At 49.3% G+C, this 23801-nt stretch overlaps 1 protein-coding gene across 5 annotated transcripts; it reads right to left on the bottom strand.

Annotated features, from left to right (window-relative positions):
* Positions 1 to 1131: 1131 nt before the first annotated feature.
* Positions 1132 to 18485, bottom strand: KCNJ1 (potassium inwardly rectifying channel subfamily J member 1). 5 transcript variants are annotated; one of them, XM_039722120.1, is made up of 4 exons: positions 18260 to 18406; positions 16404 to 16474; positions 12903 to 13006; positions 1132 to 3894 (listed from the first exon to the last, which is right to left on the bottom strand). In XM_039722120.1, the coding sequence occupies exon 4, from the start codon at positions 3873 to 3875 to the stop codon at positions 2760 to 2762; it is 1116 nt and encodes a 371-aa protein (XP_039578054.1). In that variant the 5' UTR covers positions 3876 to 3894; positions 12903 to 13006; positions 16404 to 16474; positions 18260 to 18406; the 3' UTR covers positions 1132 to 2759. The 5 variants fall into 5 exon arrangements, 4 of the variants coding, with proteins under 4 accessions (XP_039578054.1, XP_039578053.1, XP_039578052.1 ...); XM_039722119.1 differs by lacking the exon at positions 12903 to 13006; XM_039722118.1 differs by lacking the exons at positions 16404 to 16474; positions 18260 to 18406 and adding an exon at positions 15971 to 16393.
* Between the last annotated feature and the right edge of the window lie 5316 nt (positions 18486 to 23801).

The following is a 23801-nucleotide window of genomic DNA, read 5'->3' on the forward strand; positions in this document are numbered from 1 at the left end:
GTAATGCCAAAATACACAAAAGAGCACAGTCACCCTTCCCCTGGTGCAGCTCCCTTGTGCTGCAGGTCCCGAGGCAGGCGTGACTGTCAGGAGGGAGCACAGGCAGCCACCCCCTCAGGGGGATCAGGTGTCTTCTCTCTGAGCTGTGGGAGCACTTCATGCTTCTAGAAATGGGGCAACACCTCCCCATGCTCACCCTGCAGAGACAGGGCAAAAGGTTCCATCGCTGGGTCAGAAGAACGTTGAGGTTTAGGATTTTGAGGAGCCTTTCCAAGGGCATACCTGGAAGTGCATTGTTTAAGGACCCTCTAAGTTTTGGAGGGTGTGTACCACCTCTTGGACAGGCACTGCAGAGCATTAGATTTCTTTTTCCCACTAGAACTAACATCCCAAAACAGTACTTAAAGTAGGAATCTTCCCTGACTCCTCATTGCACAGCTGGGTTCGACCTTTCGAATGGATTTCCCTTGGATTTGCTATTTTTGTCCTGTGAGGACACTTTTTCTGCTTCTATTAAAGGCATCTTGATGCCTTGATGCTTCTATTAAAGGCATCACCTTTTTCTGCTTCTATTAAAGGCATCTTGATGCATCTCCTTTCCCAGGGGTAGGAGGTGCAGCTTGTGAGCCTTGAGCACTGACAGTGCCACTTTCTGGAGACACTACACCCAGGGCACTGTACAGGAAACCTTGGGAGGAAATGCAGCAGCAGCTCTGGAAGGATGGAGCAGCCTTTTGGTTCAGACCACTCTGGAACTCTGGACACATTATTTCACTTCCCTCCTCCCTCTGAGATTTCTGTGTACAGCCACTGATTTCTTTTGGGGGTTCAAAACTGCCCTTCCAAGCTGATTATATGAAGGGCACTAAGGTGCTGTGGTGATTGGGACTGCAAAGTAGTTTTTACACTGTTGGTTTGCAAAGTTGCAATCCAGCACAATGAAAATCTCAGGCAGTATCTGTGAGTTACCTCAAAGGTCTCACTCCTGCTTTTCTATTCACAGTTCTGGTGCAGCCACTTTTGGTGGCTCTGATGTGTGATGAGAGCAGAACTTTGTGTGCTGACCTTTCCATCCAGAGTGGAGAAGGGTGTGACAGTGGTGCACTGAGGAAAGATTGACACAGCTGAGAATTGGCTTTTAAAGTGCTTTAGTGACATAACTGTTCATACCATTGCTCTCTGTACAATGTCAGTGTTTTTGTCCAGTGTTACTGATGGCAATCAGAGATACAGAGTAGAGTGATTTGTTCTGACCCAAGAGAGGAGCTCACACTGCTCTGGGACTAGGATCTGAACACTCCTGGCTCCCAGAGTTTGATTTCCATGCTCACACTGTGCTCATCTCCAGCACAACTTTCTCTTGTCATCATCTGACCTGCTGAATTCTCCCCTTCTTTAAAACCACTTAGTCCACCAGCTTTTAACACTATTTCCATTTTACCACAGCATTGAAAATTGATGAGTTGAGTTACATCACCAGGAAGAGCTCCCAAAAACTCTTTGGTCTGCCACTAGGACTCTCAGTAACAGAATGAATTGGGGAGAAAAAAACCTGACTGTGAGGAAGTAGAAATTCACTAAAAAGGTATTGAAGCTTCTTATTGCATTTATGTCAAAAATCACCCCCAGAAAATCCTTAGCACTACTCAGCTCCCACTGAGCAGGAGTTGTTTCCTGTAGGGATGCACATTTGGCTATGGGGAGATGAACAGTTTGGAGCCAAATCTGAAGCTAAATGTTGGTAGGAGGCTCCTGGGCTTTTTGTTTGAACGAGACCTTTGTGCTTCAAAGAAGAAGATAATCTGTTTGTATTGGGGATTTTTTTGGAAGTATACAACTAGATCTGGGAACTTCCTCTCTTCTCCAGTGGAGTGCTTTCTGCCAGGTGTGAAGGAATGAATGTGTTCTCCATCTCCCCACCTTTCTGGAGAGTTGTCTTCAAACAACTATTCTCTATTCCCCATCCAGGCAGCTGCTGGGGCAGTGAAGAGCAGCTGAAGGCTGGGATAGCTGGGAATAAGCTGCAAAATTCCTTTTGTCCCAGAGCGGGTCTCTGCTTCTCCTTGGTTTTTCAGTTGTCATTTGCATTTGGCTCTTTTTCCCTGAAAGGAGTCAAAGGCTTTCAGAGGGGAGAAGTCACATTTTGGAGTTGGAGATGCAGCAGCTTGGCCCAAGCTCTGTCTTCTCTGTTTCCTAGGCTTGTCCCATCCCATACTGCTCTGTCCTGCAGCTGTACCAGCCCCAAAGAAAGAGAGACAGAATTGTTTCAGAACATTCAAAGGTGCTCAAGTTCCAGAGCCAGAGTCTCTGTTTTCATAGAGGGCTTTGACAACCAGAAATTTTTTTTAGGTTTTGGCTCCTAAGCCCTTTAGGTTTCTTTAGCTTTGCCTTCTATCTTGACTTTTCACATTCTCCTTCCAGCAGCTGTGTATCTTTAATGTCCTAAAATTTCTTTCCATCTTTTCAGGCTTTTTAACACCTTTGCGTGCCCCTGAAAACTTCAGTGAGTTGGACATTCCAACATAGCAGCTTTATTAAATGTCCCACGGATATAAAAATATAAATTCTATTAAATATATATAATGTAGTTAAATAGTGATAACTGGTATGCTGTTCCTCTTTGATTGGAGGTTTTTGAGAAAACAAATGCTGGGTTAGAGCAAACCCAAACCTGTCTTTCTGTTTTGTTTTACTGATTATTTGTTAATCCTCTCAAGACTGAATTCTCTCTGAAAACTCAGCCCCACGAGTAGCTGGCACTACATTTTTGTGTCACTGGTTTCATTGACTTCAGACAAGACAAAGCCAGGATTGTCATAACCTTTCTTCTCTTTGGCTTTGGCTTCCTTCTCATTGTAGAGACAGAAGGCACAGTGGGGAGTCTCCACGGCCACTGTCTTGCTGAAGTTCTGGAAGTCCACTCTGTATTTCCCTTCTTTGGTCTTGGACACGATGGGAGCGAAGCGGTACCCCCAGAGCACCTCCTCGGGGATGTAGGACGTCCTCACCTGGCAGGTGGCACTGGTGGCCTCCACGGTGCCATCCAAAAACACCACCAGCTCAAAGTCCTGCTGCAGGAGGGTTTCTGCAGCCATGTGGAAGAAGGGGCTGTTCTTGTCTATGATGTGGTAAATGGTGAGGGGCGAGATGAAGAAGAGATTCTCGTTGCCAGCATCCACTACAAATTCGATGTTGACCTGGTCCAGGATGATGGTCTCCCCCTCGGGGGTGATGGTGGTCTTCAGCAGCTTCCCGTAGATGTGGCTCCCGATCAGCAGGCTCTTGCGGAGGTTGGCCACGCGGATCAGGAGGCAGAGCTTCCCCCCACGCTTGCTGATGACAGCGTTCTTGCTGAACGTGATGGTCTTGGCCCGGTTTTTGGACCTGGAGATCTTGGCCAGGATGGCCCCACACATGAAGGAGTTGATGATGACACCCAGGATGGACTGGAAGATGAGCAGGAAGATGGCAGTGGCACATTGCTCTGTGACACACCTGAAGCCGTACCCGATGGTCACCTGGGTCTCCAGGGAGAAGAGGAAGGCTGAGGTGAGGCCATTGATGTTCTCCACGCAGGGGGTGTGGTTGATGGAGGGGTTGAACTCGGGCAGGTCTTTGTGGATGTAGGCCACGACGTACCAGAGCAGCCCAAACAGGAACCAGCTGCCCAGGAAGGCCGAGATGAAGATGGTCATCTTGTACCTCCACCTGAGGTCCAGGATGGTTGTCCATATGTCGATGAGGAAGACAAACCTGGACTGTTCCACGTTGCCAAATTCGATGTTGCACCTCCCATCCTTGGAGACGAGCCTGGCCCGGCGCCGGCTGCGCTCCCGCAGGTGGCTGGAGAAGCGCTCCCGGAGGTAGCTGAACATCCCCGCTGCTGACAGGGCTCTGCAGGGCGAGAAACAACAACCAGGGCAGCTTAACCTCTACCTGCAGGCCAGGGGAAACTCTGACCCAGGCTCAAGATGCTGGATTAGGACAAAGCTATATAATTTGAATATTTTCCCGCAGTTGGTGGGGAAGAGTTCCAGTCAGCTGGTGAGGAAACTCAAGAGTTCCTTGCCTAAGGAGCATTCCAGCAAAAACCAATCATTTAGGCTTGCTCAATAAACTCCGAGTCAGTCAAGTGTTAATATTGTCCTGTGCTCAGTTGTGTAAGTGAAGCCTGGAGCAGCAATAACTCCGTCGTGGGCATGTGTGGGGAAAACTGCTGGGTTTGGAGACCTTTCTGCCTTTTAGGAGATGATTCCCGGTCTGTTGATGCAGTTTTGTGTGTATCTTGACATTAGGAGATCCTGGATGAAATGTGGATAGGAAATTTAGGGACAAAGGGGAGCAGATGCAGAAAGCATAATTAAGCCAGACACACAGTTATTTTTAGCATGGTTAGAGATGGGTTTGGAGGTGTGAAATGCAGACCCTGGAATCACACAAGCATCTCAAATAGGATTATTAAGTGAGAACAAAAGAAAATATGAAACTCCAGCAGGAGAATTTGGGTGTTTACTCACCACAAATGTGATGCTAAGACTAAGAATGGATTTCTGAACCTGATCCTTTAAAGGAAAGTGTATTTCTCTGTCCCTCTTATTTTGTCCCATATGGCCAACCATGTTAACAAGAGGAAATAAGAATCATTGATGGAGAAAATGCTACAGATGTGTTCAGACTGGAATTTGGATTACCCTACATCTGAAACATTCCAGTCTTGGAGTTCCTCAGACACACAGGTGTGGGGAGAAGCTGATGCACTGCAGAGTCAGACACTGCCTGGGATGTTCCTGGGCCATCCTAGGGCCTGATTTTGACCCAAAACTTAGGAGTGTTCTTAGAAATAATTGATTTCTGAGTTTATCACCCTTGAAGCATAAAATGTGTTTGTTTGCCAGAGAGGATGTTGGATTAGTGCACAGTGAGCCTGCCCTGGACCCATGTGTGCCTTTTTATTTAGCTTTTGTTGAACAAAATCCTTCTTGAGTGCCTGAATGAGCTGTGCGCTGTGATCATGGGTCCTGCGGCAAAATGCTGCAGCTTCCAAACAAAGAAAGAACTTGAGAGGAAAATATTCCCAGTGCTGACTCACACAGGGTTGTTCTGAGCCTGCCGGGTCTCTGAGGAGGAGAATCCCCAGCCACACACAGTGAGGGTTTGGGGTTCCTCAGCTGCCAGGGGATGCTTCCTTTGGGAAAAAAACCTGTGAGCGCACCTGGAATGAGGAGATGTTGAGAGCTTTGTGTTTCTGTTGTTACTTTACCTTCAAAATAGTAAGGGACAGTAAAACAAGCCATAGGGATGACTTTTTTAGAGCAAGCTAAAGATGCTACACCTTATCTCAAGCCCTGCCTCCTATCACCAGCCCACCCAGGCTTCCTTTGGTCAGCACAAAATGCTTGGGCTCAAATTGGTGGCAAGTGGACTGTCCAAGTTTTGCTTGATTTCATGTGCTTAAGTATTTGTGACAAGAGCTGTTTACCTCTCCTAAACTCTAATTTCATATATCCAAAATGAGGACAGTCCCAAGTGAGCCGTTAGACACTGGTGGGAGTTTCTTGTGAAATTTGTCTCATTTATACTCTGGGGAAGTGTGTGCCAGTTGTACAGCTGACACAGGGAGCACAGAGTGCCCCCTCGGAGGGTCCCCTTGCCACCACAACAGCTTTAGGAAGTCAATGATTGCTGTTTGGCAAGGTCCTGTAAAATTAATTTAGAGAAGCTGCCTGATGCCTCAGCTGGCTAGAGCAGAAATCCTCCCATCGGACCCAGTTACAGGCACCAGAAAACACCTTCACAGGTGTCAATGAGTAGCAAGGAGAAAATATTAAATTATCAAGGACAGAGTCTAAGTACAAATTAATTGCATTTTGTAAAGCCAGAAGTAATTCTATTATTTAATGTCCTTGTTAGTATCAGCAGGCCTAAGAATAAACTCATTTCTTTGTCTCTTACAGCTGCCTTCTTTCTGCACTTGTACTGAATCACCTTCCTCCCCTGCTCAATAAAAGAAAAAAGTGAAGGTCACTTTGTACTGTACCTTTTCACCCTTTTGCTGTTGAATTTATTGGTTGCATATGGAGCTGACAGAGGTTAAACTTTAAGCCTGTATTCAAGGCAAGGGGAATGAGGTCACACTTTCCTGAGCAATTCTCAAGTTTTATTTTCCTGATGCATTTTTAATATGTCCATGTTAATGCATAGTTTGAGCAGAAATAAAATATTCCTGTGCAACAGATTATTGCAAGAAATTTTCCAGTGTTTACACTTATTGTGCAAAAGGACCCAACTTCAGCTGCTCCTTGTTTTCATTTTGTCCTTTTCTGCAGGAATGTGAACATTGACTTTACCAGAATGGCAGGGTGAAATTTTGGGATGCCTCACCTTGTACATCGTGAGCTGCACGTGGACTCCTTAGGCACAGAGGGGCTCCTGACCTCAGGGAATAGGTGTGAAGGGGAGAAATCTGCAGGAATTCTGGTTTCTAATCTGCCCATGTCCTCACAGCAGAATCATGACAAATTACTGTCACAGTTCTGATCCAGCCTCACTGGAAACCTGCTGGAATGTGGGTGAGGATCTGGACATGCAGCTGAACAGATAACAACCACAGAAGAGCTGAGAACAAGATGCTCACCCTGGATCCTTGAATGCAGGTCCCCAGCTCCACCATTCTTCTCCTGCCTCTTTAAATTATCCATGGCCCCTTCTGAGGCTCCTTTACAAGCCCTGCTTAAGCTACCCTGGAGCAGATCAAAGAGGCAGAAGAATTACACCTCTCTTCAGGCAGGTTGACAAAGGAATTCTCCTTTCAACAAATCCTTTGCCCCCACACACAGCTGAAATGTGTTGATTTGCTTCAGCAGGAGAAAAATTCCCTCCTGGATAAGCATGCTGTGAGCATATCACTGACTGTCTGGAGAAGATTATATAAAGTTATATAATACAGCAATTAAAAGTCTTTTAATTCAAATCAGCAAAGGTGCCTGACTACATCCTAGCTAATGTTTACCAGGTATGTTTCCTGTTGGGCCCAAATAAACAGGGCACTGCTGTGTGTGTGGAGTGTGGAATTCTGCGTTGTGGGACCTGGGGAATGCTGCTGTCCCCAGGCATGGAGAATTTACAGAGGGTGCACTGCTCCAGTTCCTGCACAGGGGACATTCACCAATAAAAACGCCATGAATAAACACGACCTGTCAAGGTTAGCTGTGAAAACAAGGAGGTCCCACTTCCCTGGCCCAGTCTCACATTTCCCAGGGATCACCAGAGGAAGGAAAAACTTCCATGTTTCCATTCTCATCTTTCCCAGCACTCCAGCAGTGCCTCCACCCAAATATCTGAGAGCTGTTACCTGTATTCCTGCCTGCCCTCTGCAGCCTGCAGGTGGGTGACAGCAATCCTTGCAGGTCCTGAGCAGCTGGAGCTCCTCTGCTGCCTCAGGAATGTTACTGAGTGCTTCTCTTTGCTCTTACTTCCTTTCAGCTGCACTGTTTTGAAAAGTATGGATGTGGGGGATAACGACATTGGGTAAGTTTTAGTCCAGGGAATTGGCTTTAATCCCAGCCACGTGCAGCCCTTGAGGAGATCAGAGTGGGGAGGAAGGAAAACGTGTTGAATGTTTGATGGGGGCCTGATAAGAGCAAGGTTCCATCTCCTGCTCTGTCCCTGCAGGTTGGTGTCTGTGGCTCCAGACTCCTTCCCTCCCTGGCAGCAGAGGGTGAGGGAGCCCAGCTGGCACCAGGGGATCATTAGGGGGAGACAGAGCAGCTCGGAGCCCGCAGCCTGCCTGGAAACACATCTTTGTTAGGGATTCAGAGGAAGTTCTAAGCAGCTTAGGTAGAAGAAAGGGGATACAGAGTTAAAGGATTATTTTTTTTCAGTCCTGTTCAGTTCTTTGCAAAATTCAGATCTTCTTTCAGTCCTTTCTGTGTTTTTCTTTTTGTTGAACTTTCTCTGAACAAAGTACGTGAAATATCCAATTCCTAATACCTTATCAAATCCGTTTTTATTAGAATAGCATGCTCTAACGCTTACTCTCATGGTGTATTATCTTCTGGCTGCTTCACTGCTGAGCCCTTTGGGGAGCAGAGCTCCTCTGCCCTTTGCCAGCTGCCCTGGGCAGAGCAGGAATGGGCCTGGATGGGACAGAGGGCAGGAATGGCCTGTGGGATGGGATGGGATAGTAGGAATGGGCCTGTAGGAAGGGGATAGCAATTTCACCATTCTGTCTTGTTGCTTATATCAAAATCAGAATCAAGGACTGTCAAAGAGAGCTGAGTCAATTGAGAGTGAAAGAAAATCTAAGGTCCCTGCAGCAGCCAGTTGGCCTTGGGGTCTGTCTGTAGAGAACCTGATTTGAACCATCCTCTGAGCATCCTGAGGGACACATCTGCCAAGGGACCAGACCTGCTGGCACTGGCACAGTTCCTTCTTGGCCCTGGCAATGCCACCATGGAATATTTATCCTTGGCAGCAGCTTGGAGCGCTGAGCACTGTGGCTGTGCCTCAGAGTGTCACCTGAATTGCCAGCTCCATGTGGGAAATGTGATCCTTCCATCCGGCTCAGAGCTAAGCTGGAGTCTTGTCACAGCTCCAGCCCAAGTGACTGTGTTTGCCTAAAGCCCAAGTGGAATTTCAAGTGGATACCCCAAAGGATCTTATCCCCTGCCTTGCCCTCTCTCCTGCTAAACAGAATTACTGTGAGCTCTCCGAGCTGCCCTTTTCCATCAGGACAGGCAGAGGGACACCTGCCTGAGGGCTGGGCATAGTCCATAATATCCCCTGGGGAAATGGAATATCCTTGGAAGAGGTGTGTCCCAGCCAGATTTCTGTGGAGCACACAGCTCTGTGTGAGCACCCAGCGAAGAAACCCCTGAAGTGCCAAACTGTCCCCCTTAGATGGGAGAAGGGAGAGGCCTCATCCTCCTGCCTCAGACCTGCACCAAGCAGGACTGGCCAGCCCAGGCCAGCAGGGCCATAACCTGGATGTGTACTGTCCCCTCCCTTCCTCTCCTCATGTCCTGACTTTCAGGAGCAGCTCTGACATCTGTGGGATGTAGGGACCCCACAGGAGCTGTTGGTTGCTCAAGGGACTCAGTCACCTCAGAAGTGCTGCCCTGCCCTGCCCTGCCCTGCCAGGGGCGTTCTGCCCCTCTGCCTTACATGAGATCTTCTCCTGCTGCTTCCTGCCTGTTTTGTAGGGCTTGGTGCTGATGTGCTGCTGCTGAGCAGCCCCAGCATGACTTGGGTGCCCCTTGGAGCCACTTCCATCATATTTCTGTGATAACAAACAGTCACTAATTCCACCCAGGAATGCTGCGCCCTGTACACGTGGTTTGAAAGGAGGGGCTGCAGTTCACCCCCCCAAGATCTGAGGGGAAGAAATAATTCCCTCATGGGAACACAGGCCAGTGAATAAATGAAAGAACAGGCACTGCAGCACTGGGGACTCAAGCAAATCTTGTTTTCTGAAAGCTTAGGAGCATTTGGGGTCCTCAAAGGTTAAAATATTTACCTCAGATGTATAAATAAAGGATTTACAGCAATAAAGACATTACTGTCATTGTTAGCAATTAATAATACTGTAATTAGTGCTGCACAGAAATTAATCCAGGGCTGCATTTGCTGGGGGAGAGTTAAAGGCTCCAGCAGACTGAGAGCAAAGGGCACATCCCATACACAAACCTGGGAGGGTTTGGTGGAGGAGCAGGAGCAGCATTTCCTCCTGTCCTGGCCCTTGGAAGCACCTCTGGCTGCACAAAGCCATCTGCCAGCATTCAGCAAGAATCCCTTCACAGGCACCAGGGAAAACATCACGACTGGATATTTTTGCAGTGCCAGGTTGATTCCATGGCTGGCCTGAACCTCAGCTGCACCTTCTGCTGGGACAGGGAATCCCCAGGCACCAGCTCAGGTGCAGCCACGCTGGGATGTTGCCTCTGCTCCAGAGGACTGGGAGCTGAGCTCTCTTTCCAGCAGGATTTCTCAGCAGAACTCATTTCTATTTTCAGACAAATATGTTTCCACTGAAAATATTCAGGTTTTAGTAGGAAATTGCTGTCTAGGAGAAATAATTTCTCAAGCAAATTCTATCTTTGGGGATTTTTAATTTGGCAAAAAAATCTCCGCAAATAATTCTCATTGCAGTAGAGTTGTGTGTGACATGTTGTGGTTGCATGAGAAGAAAAAATAGGGATTTAACTTGCCCCCAGTGCTGCACTAGATTTCTGTTCTACTTTAAGAACAATTGATTTTGATGGGCTGAGGAGCCTTGAACATAAAGCCCTTTTGCTTTTAGCTGAAATGTTTAATGGAGAAAGGCAGGTTTTGTGTGGCTGCTTCTGCTCTGTGTTGCCAGACAAAGGCACTGCCCTGTGAATGTGTGAGAAGGGCAGATGGAAATGGGCTCTCACCTGGACATGTGGGATTGATCTGAATGCAGTGAACCCTCAGCAGCAAGGCTGGAAGGCAAATGCTGCATAATCACACCAAAAAGCCACAGGGAAAAGGGGCAGAGTCATGTGAGCCAGTTCTGCACATTGCCCATGCTGGTGTTCTTTGCTGAGGCATTTAAGGGGTTGAATCATTAACTCCTGGGGTGTTTCTCCAGGCTGGCAATGTCAGGTAGCAGTCACCGGCTGGCAGCTGGTTCTGGGCTTGGGGACACAGCAGGGCACAGGCTTTGCCAAGGCAGAAGCACCTGTGAGCACGGACAGGTCTAACCCTGCTCTGCTGTCAGGTCCCTCAGCACCAGCACAGCCTGGCAGATGGAAGCTCTGCCCCTGTCCAGGCTTTCCACCCAAAGTGCCGGTGGATTTAAGCTGATTCTGCTGTGGTACTGCTCCAGACAGGCCCCAGCTCTGGGGTGGGGGCAGAGAACTCAGCACTGGTCACCTCAGTGGGTTGGGAAAGGGTTCTGCTCACTCAGGACACAGGAGGAGCATTGCAGCTCCTCTGTCTGGGCTCTGCACAAGGACAGAGACAAGACAGCAAACGCTGAGTGACAGAAAATCTCCCCACAGTAGCTCAGAGAGCAGTCCCAGCTCTGGAGCAGAGACATGGGAAGGGGTGCTCAGAACACACCCACGACCTGGCTGGCCCTGCCACAGCCACACTGCACCCTTAGGGCAGCGTTTGGTGGGATGCTCCCTGTGGGAGCTGAGGAAGCTAAGGGAAAGGCAAAGAAACCCCTGTCCCGTGTGGGACTGCAGCAGGAAGGGCTGCTCTGTGGTTTTGGGATACAAAAACTGCTGCTGGTAGCCCTGGTGTGAGTGCCACCCGGGGGTCACTGCTCTGCTGCCATCCCTGCTTACAGCACCAGGGAAAACCCCAGTCAGCCAGGGAATGTTTTCCCGGAATGTGCAGAGCACTGTCCTCACCTGAGGCTGTAATTTCAGCAGCCCAGCCTTTGGTGCTTGCCAAGGTGACTTTGGTTTCTAAACCCGCCCTGTGCTGTGCTGGCTGGGTGCCAGCAACCCAAGCAGAGCACAGAGGCCTCTCACACCGGTCTGGGTAAGCCAGACTCACACCCTGCTTTGCCAGGTTTCCATTGGGAATGGCAGCCCCTGAGCACTTTCCAGACAGCAGAACTGGAGAGCAAAGACTTGCAGATGTACAGCGGGATGGGATGGGATGGGATGGGATGGGATGGGATGGGATGGGATGGGATGGGAGCTGCACTGCCCAGCCCCCTGAGATGGTTCACGTGAGGATTCACTGGCCTGGAAACAGCAGTTGCTGAGCTGGGGCCCTGACTCTGTGTGCTCAGACGTTTCCATCTCTCTCTAACTCCTGGTCCCTGTCTGCAAAGGAAATAAGAATAATTTCTCTACTTTACATGCAAGTGTGAGGCTATTTTAAGGCTGAGGCTGGGGTTTCACCAGGTGTTGTTTTACTGCCCAGCACCCTCTGCCCTGCCCTGTTAGAGTACTACAGTTCTTCAGTAGTAACTGCAGTGATCCCTGGGCAAGCTGTCAGGGATTCTGAACCTTTCAGGAGAATTGCTGTGCTATAAATAGAATTTATTGCGATTTGTTTCCCACAGAAGGCAGCTCTTTCACATTTTATCTCTTTCTTCATGTAAACACAGAACGAAGTGAGGCAGGCTTTCTCTCAAGATCAAAGTGTGTGTGGAACTCTTCCCTTGGATCATTTACATCACTGCACTGTGTATGAAGCATTTCCCAGCTCTGCCTGTCTCACCTGCCAGGGATTAAAGGCTGCACTGCAGCCCGAGTTCTGTGCTCATGACTTAGCACCTCATATCCCCTTCTTTAAATAACAGTACTTTCATAGTAAATCCCACAAATACATCGTTTACAGAGGGCTTTTCTACTCTTAGTTCTCCTGCTACTGTTCTGTCTGTTCCTGGCTCTGCTGTTGCTTGGATTTGGCTTTGTTTTGCAGTCAAGTTGTCCTTGTTTCCTGAATTTCTGTATGTAGGATCAGTCTCTCTCAGACAGGAGTAGTAACAGACCCTGCGCTTCATGGTCATGTGCTAGGTTCCTCTGAATGTGTCTCACCTCTCACTCAGGAGTTTCCCAGCAGATGTGTTGAAAGGAACATCACTCCAGACTTGCTCTCCATTAATAGAAATTTTGGACTTCAGCTTTTAAACTTTCTTTTTGCCTCAGAAGCACAAAGGCCCTCCCTGATATCTGCAGTTGGGCCACAGTGAATGGGAGAATCTGGGGGAAGATGCAACCTCTTAATTCTACCTGTACCTCAGAAAGCAAAGGAACCTCCAGGTGACCCCACTGAATTGCTCAAAAGAGAAAGGATTTGTTGCATTCCAGAGCAAATGCACTTTTCCTTTGGATAATACAGGTTTCCTGCCCTGTGAATTCCTTTAAGTGTCTGCCTGTGTGATGAGCTGAGCTGACACTGAAGCACATCAGCCATACCTGTTGATTTTCCCTGCTCTGTTTGCTCCTGATCCTGCTCTCCTGGGCTGCTCAGGCTGGCCCCTGCAGGCTGATGCTCCACCTTGGACCAGTTCAGGCTGCACCTTCACAGACCAGACACCAGTGACTGGGAGGATTCCTGCCCACCACAAGTGCTCCAGACTGGCACTGATGGGTTTTGTCCTGACCCTGGCTCCTGAGGCCCAATTCCCATGATTTTCAATAACATCCACTCCCATTCCAATCTCACCTCAGCAATTTCCATCCCTCAGCTCTCCCTGGCTGCCTCCCCACGGTGTGGATAACAGCCCTAATTCCAGGGATGCTCAGCACAGCCTGCAGACCCTGCTGTGGCCTTTAGGCTCAGCCCAAGACTTAGGCTGTGAGAAGCCTGGCTTCAGGACCTCCCAGCTGAACCCAGAGCTGGTAAAGGCATTTTGTGCTCTTTCATACAGGGTCTGATGAAGCAGATTTTGTCCATCTGGATTAGAGTCTGCTTGTGCCCAGCAGATTGGTTAAAATGTTCCTGGGATTTATTACAGTTTAATGCCATGGAAGCTAAACAAATTTCAGGAACAATTTTGAGGCTCAGATCTCAGCAGGCAGCTATTTGCCTAATGTCCTACTTTTTTATACATCTCCTGCAGAAAGAAAATAGCTTTTAGTTACACGGGAACCTGATTATTGCCTGAAATACTGGCACTGAAAATTGCCCCTTTTCAGGCCATTTCCTGCTGTCAGGGGCATGCTCAGTGCCCTTGGAAGGTGCTGGGGAGCACGAGCTGCAGATCTAAAGGCAGAAACACTCTGCTTTGCCTGGGATATGCAATATTTCACCAGCAAGGCTTTTTCTATCCCCATCCTTCAGTTACTTTTGTGCTCCTAATTATTTCTATGAGTGTAATTGACTTGCAAGACATTCTTGGCTTGCAGAGTGCACAGAGTGAATTATTGACCCGTCACATGGGTCATTGATGTGAGGAGACGTCAGAACAAACTGGGTGCAAAGCAGCTACTCTGCATTCCTAATAGCAAATGTAAGCCATTAATAACTGTGCTGCCTGCTGCACTCAGAGCCTGCCCAATTTGGGTTTGACATGCATATGGCTGAGTTCATCCTCAGTGTAATTTGAAATTCATTGGGCACGGACTTCATCTCCTTCTGCCGCTAGAAAATCTCTCCTGTGCCGAGATGTGCTATGCTAATTCCAGCGTTTATGGCTGACTTGAGATGTTACATTTGAAAAATCAAATCCAATTAAATCAACTTATTACCAAGGTCAGAGACCAGCATTCAGTACATTCATTCCTTGCTATTTCACAGCAAGGAGTAAACTTAGGGAGCAGATTCTGTCTTAACCCAAAACCCAACTGATCTGTCCTAATCAAATGGCTTTTGGCTGCAGGACCTAGGAAGTGCAGTCAAGTGATAAAGCATTCCCCAGAGTCCAAACAGCTGAGCTGAATTCCCAACTTTCCACTTTTTTTGTGTACTATGAGACAAATATTCTCCTCTTTGTGCCTGTTTCCCCATCTGCTGGTAAGATGGCAGAGGAAGGAGGGGGTTGGGTGGATAAATTCAGTGACTGCAAAGTTTTGAGTGTGGAGCTGTGGGCTGGTAACAGCATCAGTTTGCTGTACTGAGAGTTGGAATGGAGTACAGATTTTAGGAGAGTCTCAAGAGATGCCCCATTGCTATATTGGCAGATACCTGTTTATTGTCTGTGAAGGGAAAAAGGTTCTGCGAATTTAGTATCTCAGTATTCTCAGCAAGGAGTGAAACAGAGGGAATATACAATGGCTTTTGGAGGGGGACAAATATAAAGCTGATTTGCAGATCCTTTTGCAATTCAAAGTCTTAAGTTTGGATTTATTATGAGCCCCCACACTGTGCAAGGCTTTGTATTTAAATTACACCATCACCAAGTGCCCAGTGGCTCTTTCTGCCTCTTGTTTTTCAGCACCTAATGCAGTTCCTGCAGGAGGTCCTTATGTTCCAGACAGAACCAGACAGAAAAGTGAGAGCAATGTTGACCTCTTGGGCTCCCTTTACATATATCCCACTGTTTCATTTCCAGGGAAAAACAGCTTAACCTGTCCAGGCATCTCACATCCTTCCCACTCATTTAGGAGCTTAAATCTCAATGGAATTTTCTGTGGTGGTGATTCATTCCACCAACCTGAGGGAACTGACTCAAGTGACTCTGGTGCCTCAGAATTCCCCTCAGTTCTCAGAAACTGGCATTTCAAAGTGAATTGCTTCAAACTTCCCTGGATGATCAGCTACACAAGCAGTTCTAGGTACCAAGATTCCTATTTTAAGTTTCTGCTTCTGTTAAGTACCTAAGTTGAACCTGGGACTAAATTACTTCCAAAACTGAAGCTCTGACCTCAGCCATTAATGAGCTTTAAAAAATCTTGTATCAGTTGTGCCACTTCATGTAGGATTCAATTATGCAGCAAACTTCAGGATGTTATTTGAGCTTTCCAAAGTCCTACTAAAGTGGTGTAAAGCCCATGAAGGATTTACTCTCACCTCACTTTACCCCTTCAAACGTTTGAAGAACCCAGGCAGCTCATTTAAGAGAGGCACCAGAGCTGCAGTTTAAATTTGAGGGCTGAAGGAGCTGCTCTTCAGGGCGTCTCCTCTTACCCAGGGTGACAAGATTAGACACAGCCCCCAAATTTAAACAAAAAAAGGGAAGTGAGACGGACTTCTCTCAATATTACCAAACCTCCACAGACAGGGTGGCCATTCAGGTCACAGCAGCTCTGCCCTGTGGTGCTCATTTGTAGAACTGCCTGGTTTTCCCTTTGGGATGGGCATTCCAAGGGCTTGGAGCAGTACCTGGCAGCTTGTTACCCGTTCTGGGTTCCTCTGCGCACAGCTCTGCCCACAGCACGCAGTGGCTGGGAGAGTTTATTAAACCTGAGCTGAGTTAAAGTCCCTTGCCTCTCTCATGCAGAGAAAGCAGGTTCCCTTGTCCCTGCCCTGCTTTCCTCCTCACCAAAACCAAGCTATTTCAAACCCCCACACTGGGCAAAGCAAGAGGGGAACAAACCCTTACCTGAGTGAGGCTCAGCAGGGAGGGTGAGCCCTCATCGGCCCCGTGCTGCTCCCAGCTCCTGCTCTGGGGACAGGACTCCTGATGGGGGGCCGCCAGAGCACTGGAACTGAGCTCTAAAGCTCCTTTTCTCTGTGGGCAGGCTGAGCTGCAGCCCAGGCAGGGCGAGTGGTGCTGGTGCAGCTTTGGGATTGCGTGCCCAGGGCACACACAGCGGGCACTCCTGGGGCTGGGAAGGGGAGGTTCCATTCCCCTGTCAAACTGCCCTCATTCCTGGTGTAACCCAAAGATTTAGGGATGTGCCTTGGTCACAGGGGGCTGAGGTGAGTTGCTGAACCCAGAACAGCCCTCTGGAGCTCTGAACTCCTCTCAGGAAGGGCCTTTCCCACCACCTCCCCTGCAAGAACCCCACAGTTCCCCAGGATGTGCTGCTCACCAGGGCTGGGGTGGGTCCACGGGACTTCTGCCAGAGAGGTGAATTCCCAGAGCTGCACTCTTACATTTCTCCTGTCAAGGACAAACAACAAATCTGGATGGAGCTGGAACCCAGCAAGAATCCCATGGCAAGAAAATGAAGCATGGGAGTCTCTCTCCCCCACCTCCCACCACCATCTCCTTCACATCCAAACACAAATCCACGATTAAGCCTTAGTGCTCTTTGCCCTCATCCTTCCCCACTCCATACAACACTGCCACTAAGCAGGGCTGTGTTTCCAGTTCTCCACACACTCTCCCCTCAGTGTCTCCTTGCCAGCCTAGGCTCTGTCTGAAGTAAGGACCTCCTGCAGGAGCTGCAGTAGATGCCAAGCAGTAAAAGGCACAAAGAACCACTGGACAACTGATTTGGGTACTGAGCGAGCCCATCCCTAGAGTTCCATGCCCTCTGCACCCAGCTCCAGCTCCTCACCCCCCTGCTCTGTGTGCCTTGTCCAGCTCCCCCAGACCCTGCCAGGATGAGCCTGGAGGACCCAGCAGCCCCAGCTGTGATCAGGGACCTGGAGCCAAAGGCTCTGTGCCTGTCTCAGAGACACTGCCCTGTGCATGGAGAGCACCTGGAACTGTGAGAAGCTCTCACACTGCACCTCTTTGGGCTTTTGGGACAGAGTTTAACTCAAGAGTGGCAGCTCTCAGATAAGCACCTATGGAAAAAGGCTGTGGTGGAGGAAATACAGGTTGAGTATGAATGGCCACTTGTTCCATCATGATCATTCAAACCATTACCTGGTTATTTTTGTAATTCTATAGGGGAGATTTTCCCCCTCTTGTGCACTGAAGTTGCATGATGCAGAAAATTGGTTTGTTTAAGCAAGAGCTCTTATGGTGTCTTTCATCAAATGTTCTCTGAGAACATTACTAATAATTCATTAAAGCAGCACTGTCAGCTGGAACACTTTTAATTACCATTTTCTGACAAGTGAACCCTTAAGTGGTATGCCCTGATTTTTAAATTTATTACTAACATATATGCAGATTTTTCTCTTTCCCTGCTGATGTTTATAGGGGTTGAGAAAAGCAATTGACTGTGAGATTAAGGAAGTGAACCATGCACTACACATTGTCATGCCCAAAATGGAAGAGAATTTAAGGGTGGTTACTTTTTTTAACTTTAGAAGTTTAGAGAACCTTGTTCCTAGAGCTCTGAGCATCTCCTGCAGCTGAGCTGGGGGAACTTTTGCTCTGAGCAGTTGTTTCTGGGGAACTGAAACACGTCCCAGCTCAGGTAGGGCTGTGGAAGCCCTGAGCTGATGCTCATTAACTGTCCACTTGCACACACTTAATTAGCCCTTCAGTTACTCTGAAGTTACTGAAGTCACTCTGGAGCCCAGGTGGCTGCTGCTAACACAGGGCTGAACAGCAGTGCTGGGAGGTCCCACACAAATCTGACATGCTCTGAGCTTGTACCAGCTTATCCCACCCCAGTTTTTCCCAGAGCTGAGGCTGAAGGCCCCTCTAGCCCCATGCCACTGTCAGAGATGCACTCAGCATTCCCAGAGAGGAGCAATGCCTGAGCTGCCATCAGCTGCACTCGGGGGCTGAGGGGACTCCAGCAGATGCAGAGATTTTCTTTGGCAGTGTTCTCCTCAGTTGCTGCTTAGTGGGAGCAGAAATGAAGGCACAGAAGTGGCAAAGAGCTGCCCAAGGAGAGGTGAGCCAGTGACAAGGCAGACTAGAATCCACACATGCTATTTGGTTCCCTTGCTGTAGTCTTGACATGGCAAATTTGTGCAAGGAGACAGAAGAGACAGTCTCTAGGGAAGTATGATGGGAAAACAGTAGAACATAGCCCCTTACCTTGTGTCTCACCCAGTGCAGAAGGGAGATGGAGAGGAGCTGCCCGTGTCCTCCTGAGCAGGGAACTCCCACGGAATTGGGTCCAGCAGCTCCTGCATCAAAGGAAGAGAGCCCAAGGCCCTCCTTGGCTTTTATGTGTGGCTGTGGCGGGTCAGACTGGCTGCCAGCTCATCTGTATGCAATGGCTCATTAATGCTGGGCCTCATCTGCACGGGGCATGTGGAAGGCAGGGGAATGGGCTGCAGGATGGATGGGGAGGCAGTGAAGAGCTGGGCTGCCAGAGTTAAACAGTAATGCAGCGTTCCCTGGAGGAGCTGGCGTTACTGCTGCTGCCCAGCGCCCGAGCCTCGTGTCCCAGGCCCCAGCACAGGCACAGCACGGGTGCCTTGGCCACCTGTGAGCTCCAGGCCTTGCCTTTGCATGGGGAGTTGGTCTGGGCAAGAACCAGGTGCCTCTTGATGACCCCATCTGCTGCAGAGCCCTCTGCAGCCTGATTTAATGGGGCTGTGCTCTGTGAGCTGGCTGTGTCCTTGCCCACACTCCTGGTCTAACTTCTCCCCCAGGTCTGAGCTGAACCTGAGTCCATCTGAGCCCTTTGCAGAGGGGAGGGGCTGCAGGAGTGACTTCACTGGGGCTGCAGGAGTGACCCCACTGAGGCTGCAGGAATAACCTCACTGAGGCTGCTGTCTCTCTGCATTTCTGTCACCTTGGAGCTTAAAGAAATGTCCATCTTTTGTAGTTCTCCATCCTCTGCACCCTGAGGGACCAAGTGACCAAGGCCTGGGATGATCCCCCCCACCTGCAGACACACAGACACGAGGTGTCTGATAAAGCCAGGTCTGCTTCCACTCGTGCTCAGGAGGCATCTCCTCTTCTCCCTCTCAGGCAGGTGTCCCAGCTGCACTGCTTTGTGGAGGTGCCCATCCCTCTCCATCAGCAGAGGATGGCTGGGGCAGGCTGTATCCCTGAGTTTTGGAGGCCCTGCTGTAAATAAATGAGTTCTTCCCTCAACAACCCCAGCCTGGAAGCTGCTCTTCCCTTGGGGATAGAGCAACAAGCGCCCGGTGCCTCTGGCCACAACCAGGGACAGCTGGAGATGGGCTCCTCCGAGGCCTGAGGAACTTGGGAGCAGGATTTGGATGTTCAAAACAAGTTCTTTAACACCTGGGCAGAGGCAGGTGTGCTCAGAGTGACCCAGAGGAGCTCTGAGGCTCAGGGAGGCAGCGAGTGCCTCACAGCTGCAAGGACAAAAGCACAAGAACAAGGAATTAACTCTGCCATTAGACACCCCATGTTCTAATAGCTCTGTCATTAGTAACAAATTTGATCTCACTCAGGCAGCCCTTTTCATCTGCAGAGCATGTCAGTCCCTGTCACACCTCCTGGCAGGCAGCTGTGTCACACCAACACCTTTGGGCTTTTACAGCACCAGGAGCTGAGGATGGAATTGCTCCAGACCCTTTACCAGGAGCTCATTGATGAAGTACACCCTGAAAGAACCTGGTTATTTTTATACCTTACCTACTACACTCAGGATTCCCATCTTTTTCACCTATTGGCAGTTCATGATGGCACAAATTAATTTTCTTGCATCACTTAACACACTGCAGATTGTTTAACATAATTTTCCAAAGCATCTGGCTGGTTCTCCTGCATTGAAACTCAATGGGATTTTTCCCTCTAGCTTCAAAGAGCATAGCTGAGCCCTTAAAGGGATTTACTTCTGTTAAATATTATCCTCAAAACTGAGAAATTAAAAGCAAATGAGCTTTCTTCCTTTTTCCTCTAAGACATGTCAAAAGAATATTATAAAATAGAATAGCCTTCCCCAGCTTTCAGAGACTCCCCAAGAGAATTTCAATTGCAGGTTTTTAGGAAAGAGTGTAATTAACAACTTTATTCAGTCTGAAGCCAGAAAATACATTCTATATTTAGCATGAAAAAAAAAGCAGAGCAGGAGGAGGGGAGTAAATGACCTAGATTTTCACAAGTGACAAATGACTCCAAGGTGCTTGGAGCCCCCTTGGATGGCAGGGATTCCCACATAGTGCAGAAGGATTTCTTCTCCTCGTCTCTCATGTTGGACATTCCAAACACTCAAGGCACTCTTGGAAATCCAAGGGGTTGTGTTTGTAAAACTGTTTATTTTATTCACCTCGGGTAATAGTCCCAAAATTGCATCCATAACCAAGCAATTAAATCCCATTTTCAGCAGCCCAACATTGTCCACTTTTCTGAGCTTCCTTCATTGTTTTCCTGGAAATGTGTGTGATGAGAGCATCTCCCACCAGGAAAAATGGGGAAAACAAGGCATGACTGAGCTCCCATTGCCAGAGTGTCCCTTGCTATATTTGCATTTTCTTGTCTTTCAGAGTTCTGTTTGCCACGATAAAGGCAACATTTTCTATAAAAAGCAAGAGCCTGCTTGCCTACCAGCAGTTTTTCTGTCTAAATGCTGATAATCTCTGTTCTGTCAAAGGAAACATCCAATGCTTTTATCTCTTGGAATGGTTATTTATGGTGAGGCTCTCGAAGATGCAATCAAAGATACAGACGTTAAAAATAGGAGGCGAGTGAGTCCTGCAGGCGGTTGTTTATTCATTAACCTCGGTGCAGGAATCCTGGCAGCCTCCCAGTCCTTACTGACAGTGTGCTGGGCACGGGAGGGGTGTGAGCTGCAGTGCTGGGAGAGATGATCCCTTCTTCCCAGAGGAGATGATCCATCCTTCCCGGGAGAGATGATCCATCCTTCCTGGGAGAGGTGATCCCTCCTTCCTGGGAGAGGTGATCCATCCTTCCCAGAGGAGATGATCCATCCTTCCTGGGAGAGGTGATCCATCCTTCCCAGGAGAGGTGATCCATCCTTCCCGGGGGAGATGATCCCTCCTTCCCAGGAGAGGTGATCCATCCTTCCAGGCAGAGGTGATCCCTCCTTCCCAGGGGAGATGATCCATTCTTCCTGGGAGAGGTGATCCATCCTTCCCGGGGGAGATGATCCCTCCTTCCCAGGGGAGATGATCCCTTCTTCCCAGAGGAGATGATCCATCCCTCCCAGGAGAGGTGATCCATCCTTCCCAGGAAAGGATCCATCCTCCCGGGGCTGAGGCGCACGCTGAGCGGGTTCCAGCCGAGCTGGAGCAGCAGGGACGGGGGGCTGAGCACTCACTCTGCTGTCTGAGCACCTCTGAGTCACTCCCAAACCTCCCTCCCTGGGAATAAGCCCCGTCACAGTGCAGGAGATGTGAGAGCGGGGCTTTGGCTCCTCTTGGCTTCCCCGCCAGCCTTCCCTAAATAATCTGAGCACGCAGGCAGGCAAGCAGAGAGTGTAAATCTCTGAGTGCCTGCAATGGAAGAACAGCCTTACAGATGGAGTAAATTATACCCCTCATCCCTCCCAGCACCTTCAAGTCTTGCTAGTAATGAAAGCAAAGGGTTTGTAATCACTTCAGCCTCACACATCCTTGGTGAAGCCTTGTCCTCCTCTGCTGAGTCTAATGACAAAATTTAAATGCCCAGGCTGTTTAAATGCTGGCAGTGTATGTGGGACCCCAGAAAGGCAGAGACCAGTGGGACTGGACTCTGGGAGGTCAGACACAGCAGCAGAGCCCTTGTGTTCTCTGCTCCCTTCTTTACAGAGCACTGAGGGTGGGTTCAGAGAGGGGAAATCCTTCCCTGCACTTGACAGCATGAGAGATGCCCTGGCAAGTTATCATGGAATCACAGAATCAGGGAACATCCTGAGCTGAGAGGGACCCACAGGGGTCATCCAGCCCAGCTCCTGGCCCTGCACAGGACAGCCCAACAATCCCACCCTGTGCCTGCAATGTTGTCCAAATCCACCCCTCCACTGCCCCTCCTGAAGATGCTGAAGTCACCCTGAGGTCTCCCCTCAGCTTCCTCCTCTCCAGGCTGAACAAACCAAGCTGTTTTGTGTCTTTATGACACATTCACACACTTCATTCTTCATTTTCAGAGAACTGATGAAGAGAATTTAGCACCATCTTTGAGTTGTTACACTGGAGCAGCTCAGCTGCCATAAAAAATTCCTAAAACCGTGGGATCCACCCCCGGGTCCCTGGCAAGGCCTCAGGGGACAACACCTCTGCTGGCAGTGCCACGTGGGGAAAGTGGGGCTTATGCAACTCTGCTGATGGAGGGAATTATCCTCCAGCAAAGCTCCTTGCCTGTATTTACTCATAAAGTTGGCAGCTCGGCAGAGAGGGAGCGCCAGGGAAGCCCTTCCTCGCTGCAGGGTAGGGCAGGGACACGGCTCAGAGGCCCCGCTCTCCATCCTGCCCGCCCGGCGGCAGCCAGAGCGGGCTGGGGGCTGCAGAGAGAGAATCCATCAGAGAATCCATCCATCCCACCCCCATCCAGGGATCGGCATGGAGTGGGGAGCGGGATGGGAGCGGGATCAGAGCGGGGATGGGAGTGGGATAGGAGGAGGGATGGGAGCGGGATCAGAGCAGGGATGGGAGTGGGATCAGAGCAGGGATGGGAGTGGGATCAGAGCAGGGATGGGAGCAGGATCAGAGCAGGGATGGGAGTGGGATCAGAGCAGGATCAGAGCAGGGATGGGAGCGGGATCAGAGCAGGGATGGGAGCGGGATCAGAGCTGGGATGGGAGCAGGATCAGAGCAGGGATGGGAGCGGGATCAGAGCAGGGATGGGAGCGGGATCAGAGCAGGGATGGGAGCGGGATCAGAGCAGGGATGGGAGCAGGGATGGGAGCAGGGATGGGAGCAGGATCAGAGCAGGGATGGGAGCAGGGATGGGAGCGGGATCAGAGCAGGGATGGGAGCAGGGATGGGAGGAGGGATGGGAGCGGGATCAGAGCAGGGATGGGAGCAGGGAGCAGGATGGGAACAGGGATATGAGCAGGGAGTGGGATCAGGGGCTCATGGCACCTCAAGTAGAGGGTGTGCACAAACAGCAGAGTCACTTCCCTTTTCCAGTAACTGAATTCTTCTTTCATAGAGTTTAGTTGAGCCCACAGAAGATAAAGCTTGTACTGATAAAGAGCCATGCTCCTGTACTGGCTGCCATGTCTTTGTCACCTTCCCTGCACTCCTAAGCAAAGGAATCCACAGAAAAAATGAGTGAGTGCTCTGAACAGTGGCACTGGCACCTGACTCAGAGGTATCTGAAATCTCTCCTTCTGCTTGAAGCTTGAAAAACAGAAATTTGAAACTGTGTGCAGGAATGTGTTTGAAGCCATAAAGAACTGGTCAGCAGGTAAAACCTGCTGAAATTTTGTTTCCAGATTTTCAGCTGGGTTTGTCTGGTACCATCTGGTTTCTGAGGGACATTGGAGCTCTCAAGCTCTCACCCTATCTAGTGCACATGATGGTAATAAAAGTGTTAATTAGTAGCTGCAACTAGCTGACAAAGTTAATTAATTGGGTAGAAGAAGGAGCACAGATGTCCCAGGTACACACAACATACCAAGGTTTTTCTGAGCAGCAATTGATCAAATACTCTGAAGCTTTAAAATGAGCTCACACTTCATTTCATCCTCTGCATGTTTCCTCTCACACTGGTT

This window comes from Passer montanus, unplaced genomic scaffold (genome assembly GCF_014805655.1).
Source record: "Passer montanus isolate IOZ18808 unplaced genomic scaffold, ASM1480565v1 scaffold47, whole genome shotgun sequence".
Lineage (NCBI taxonomy): Eukaryota > Metazoa > Chordata > Aves > Passeriformes > Passeridae > Passer > Passer montanus.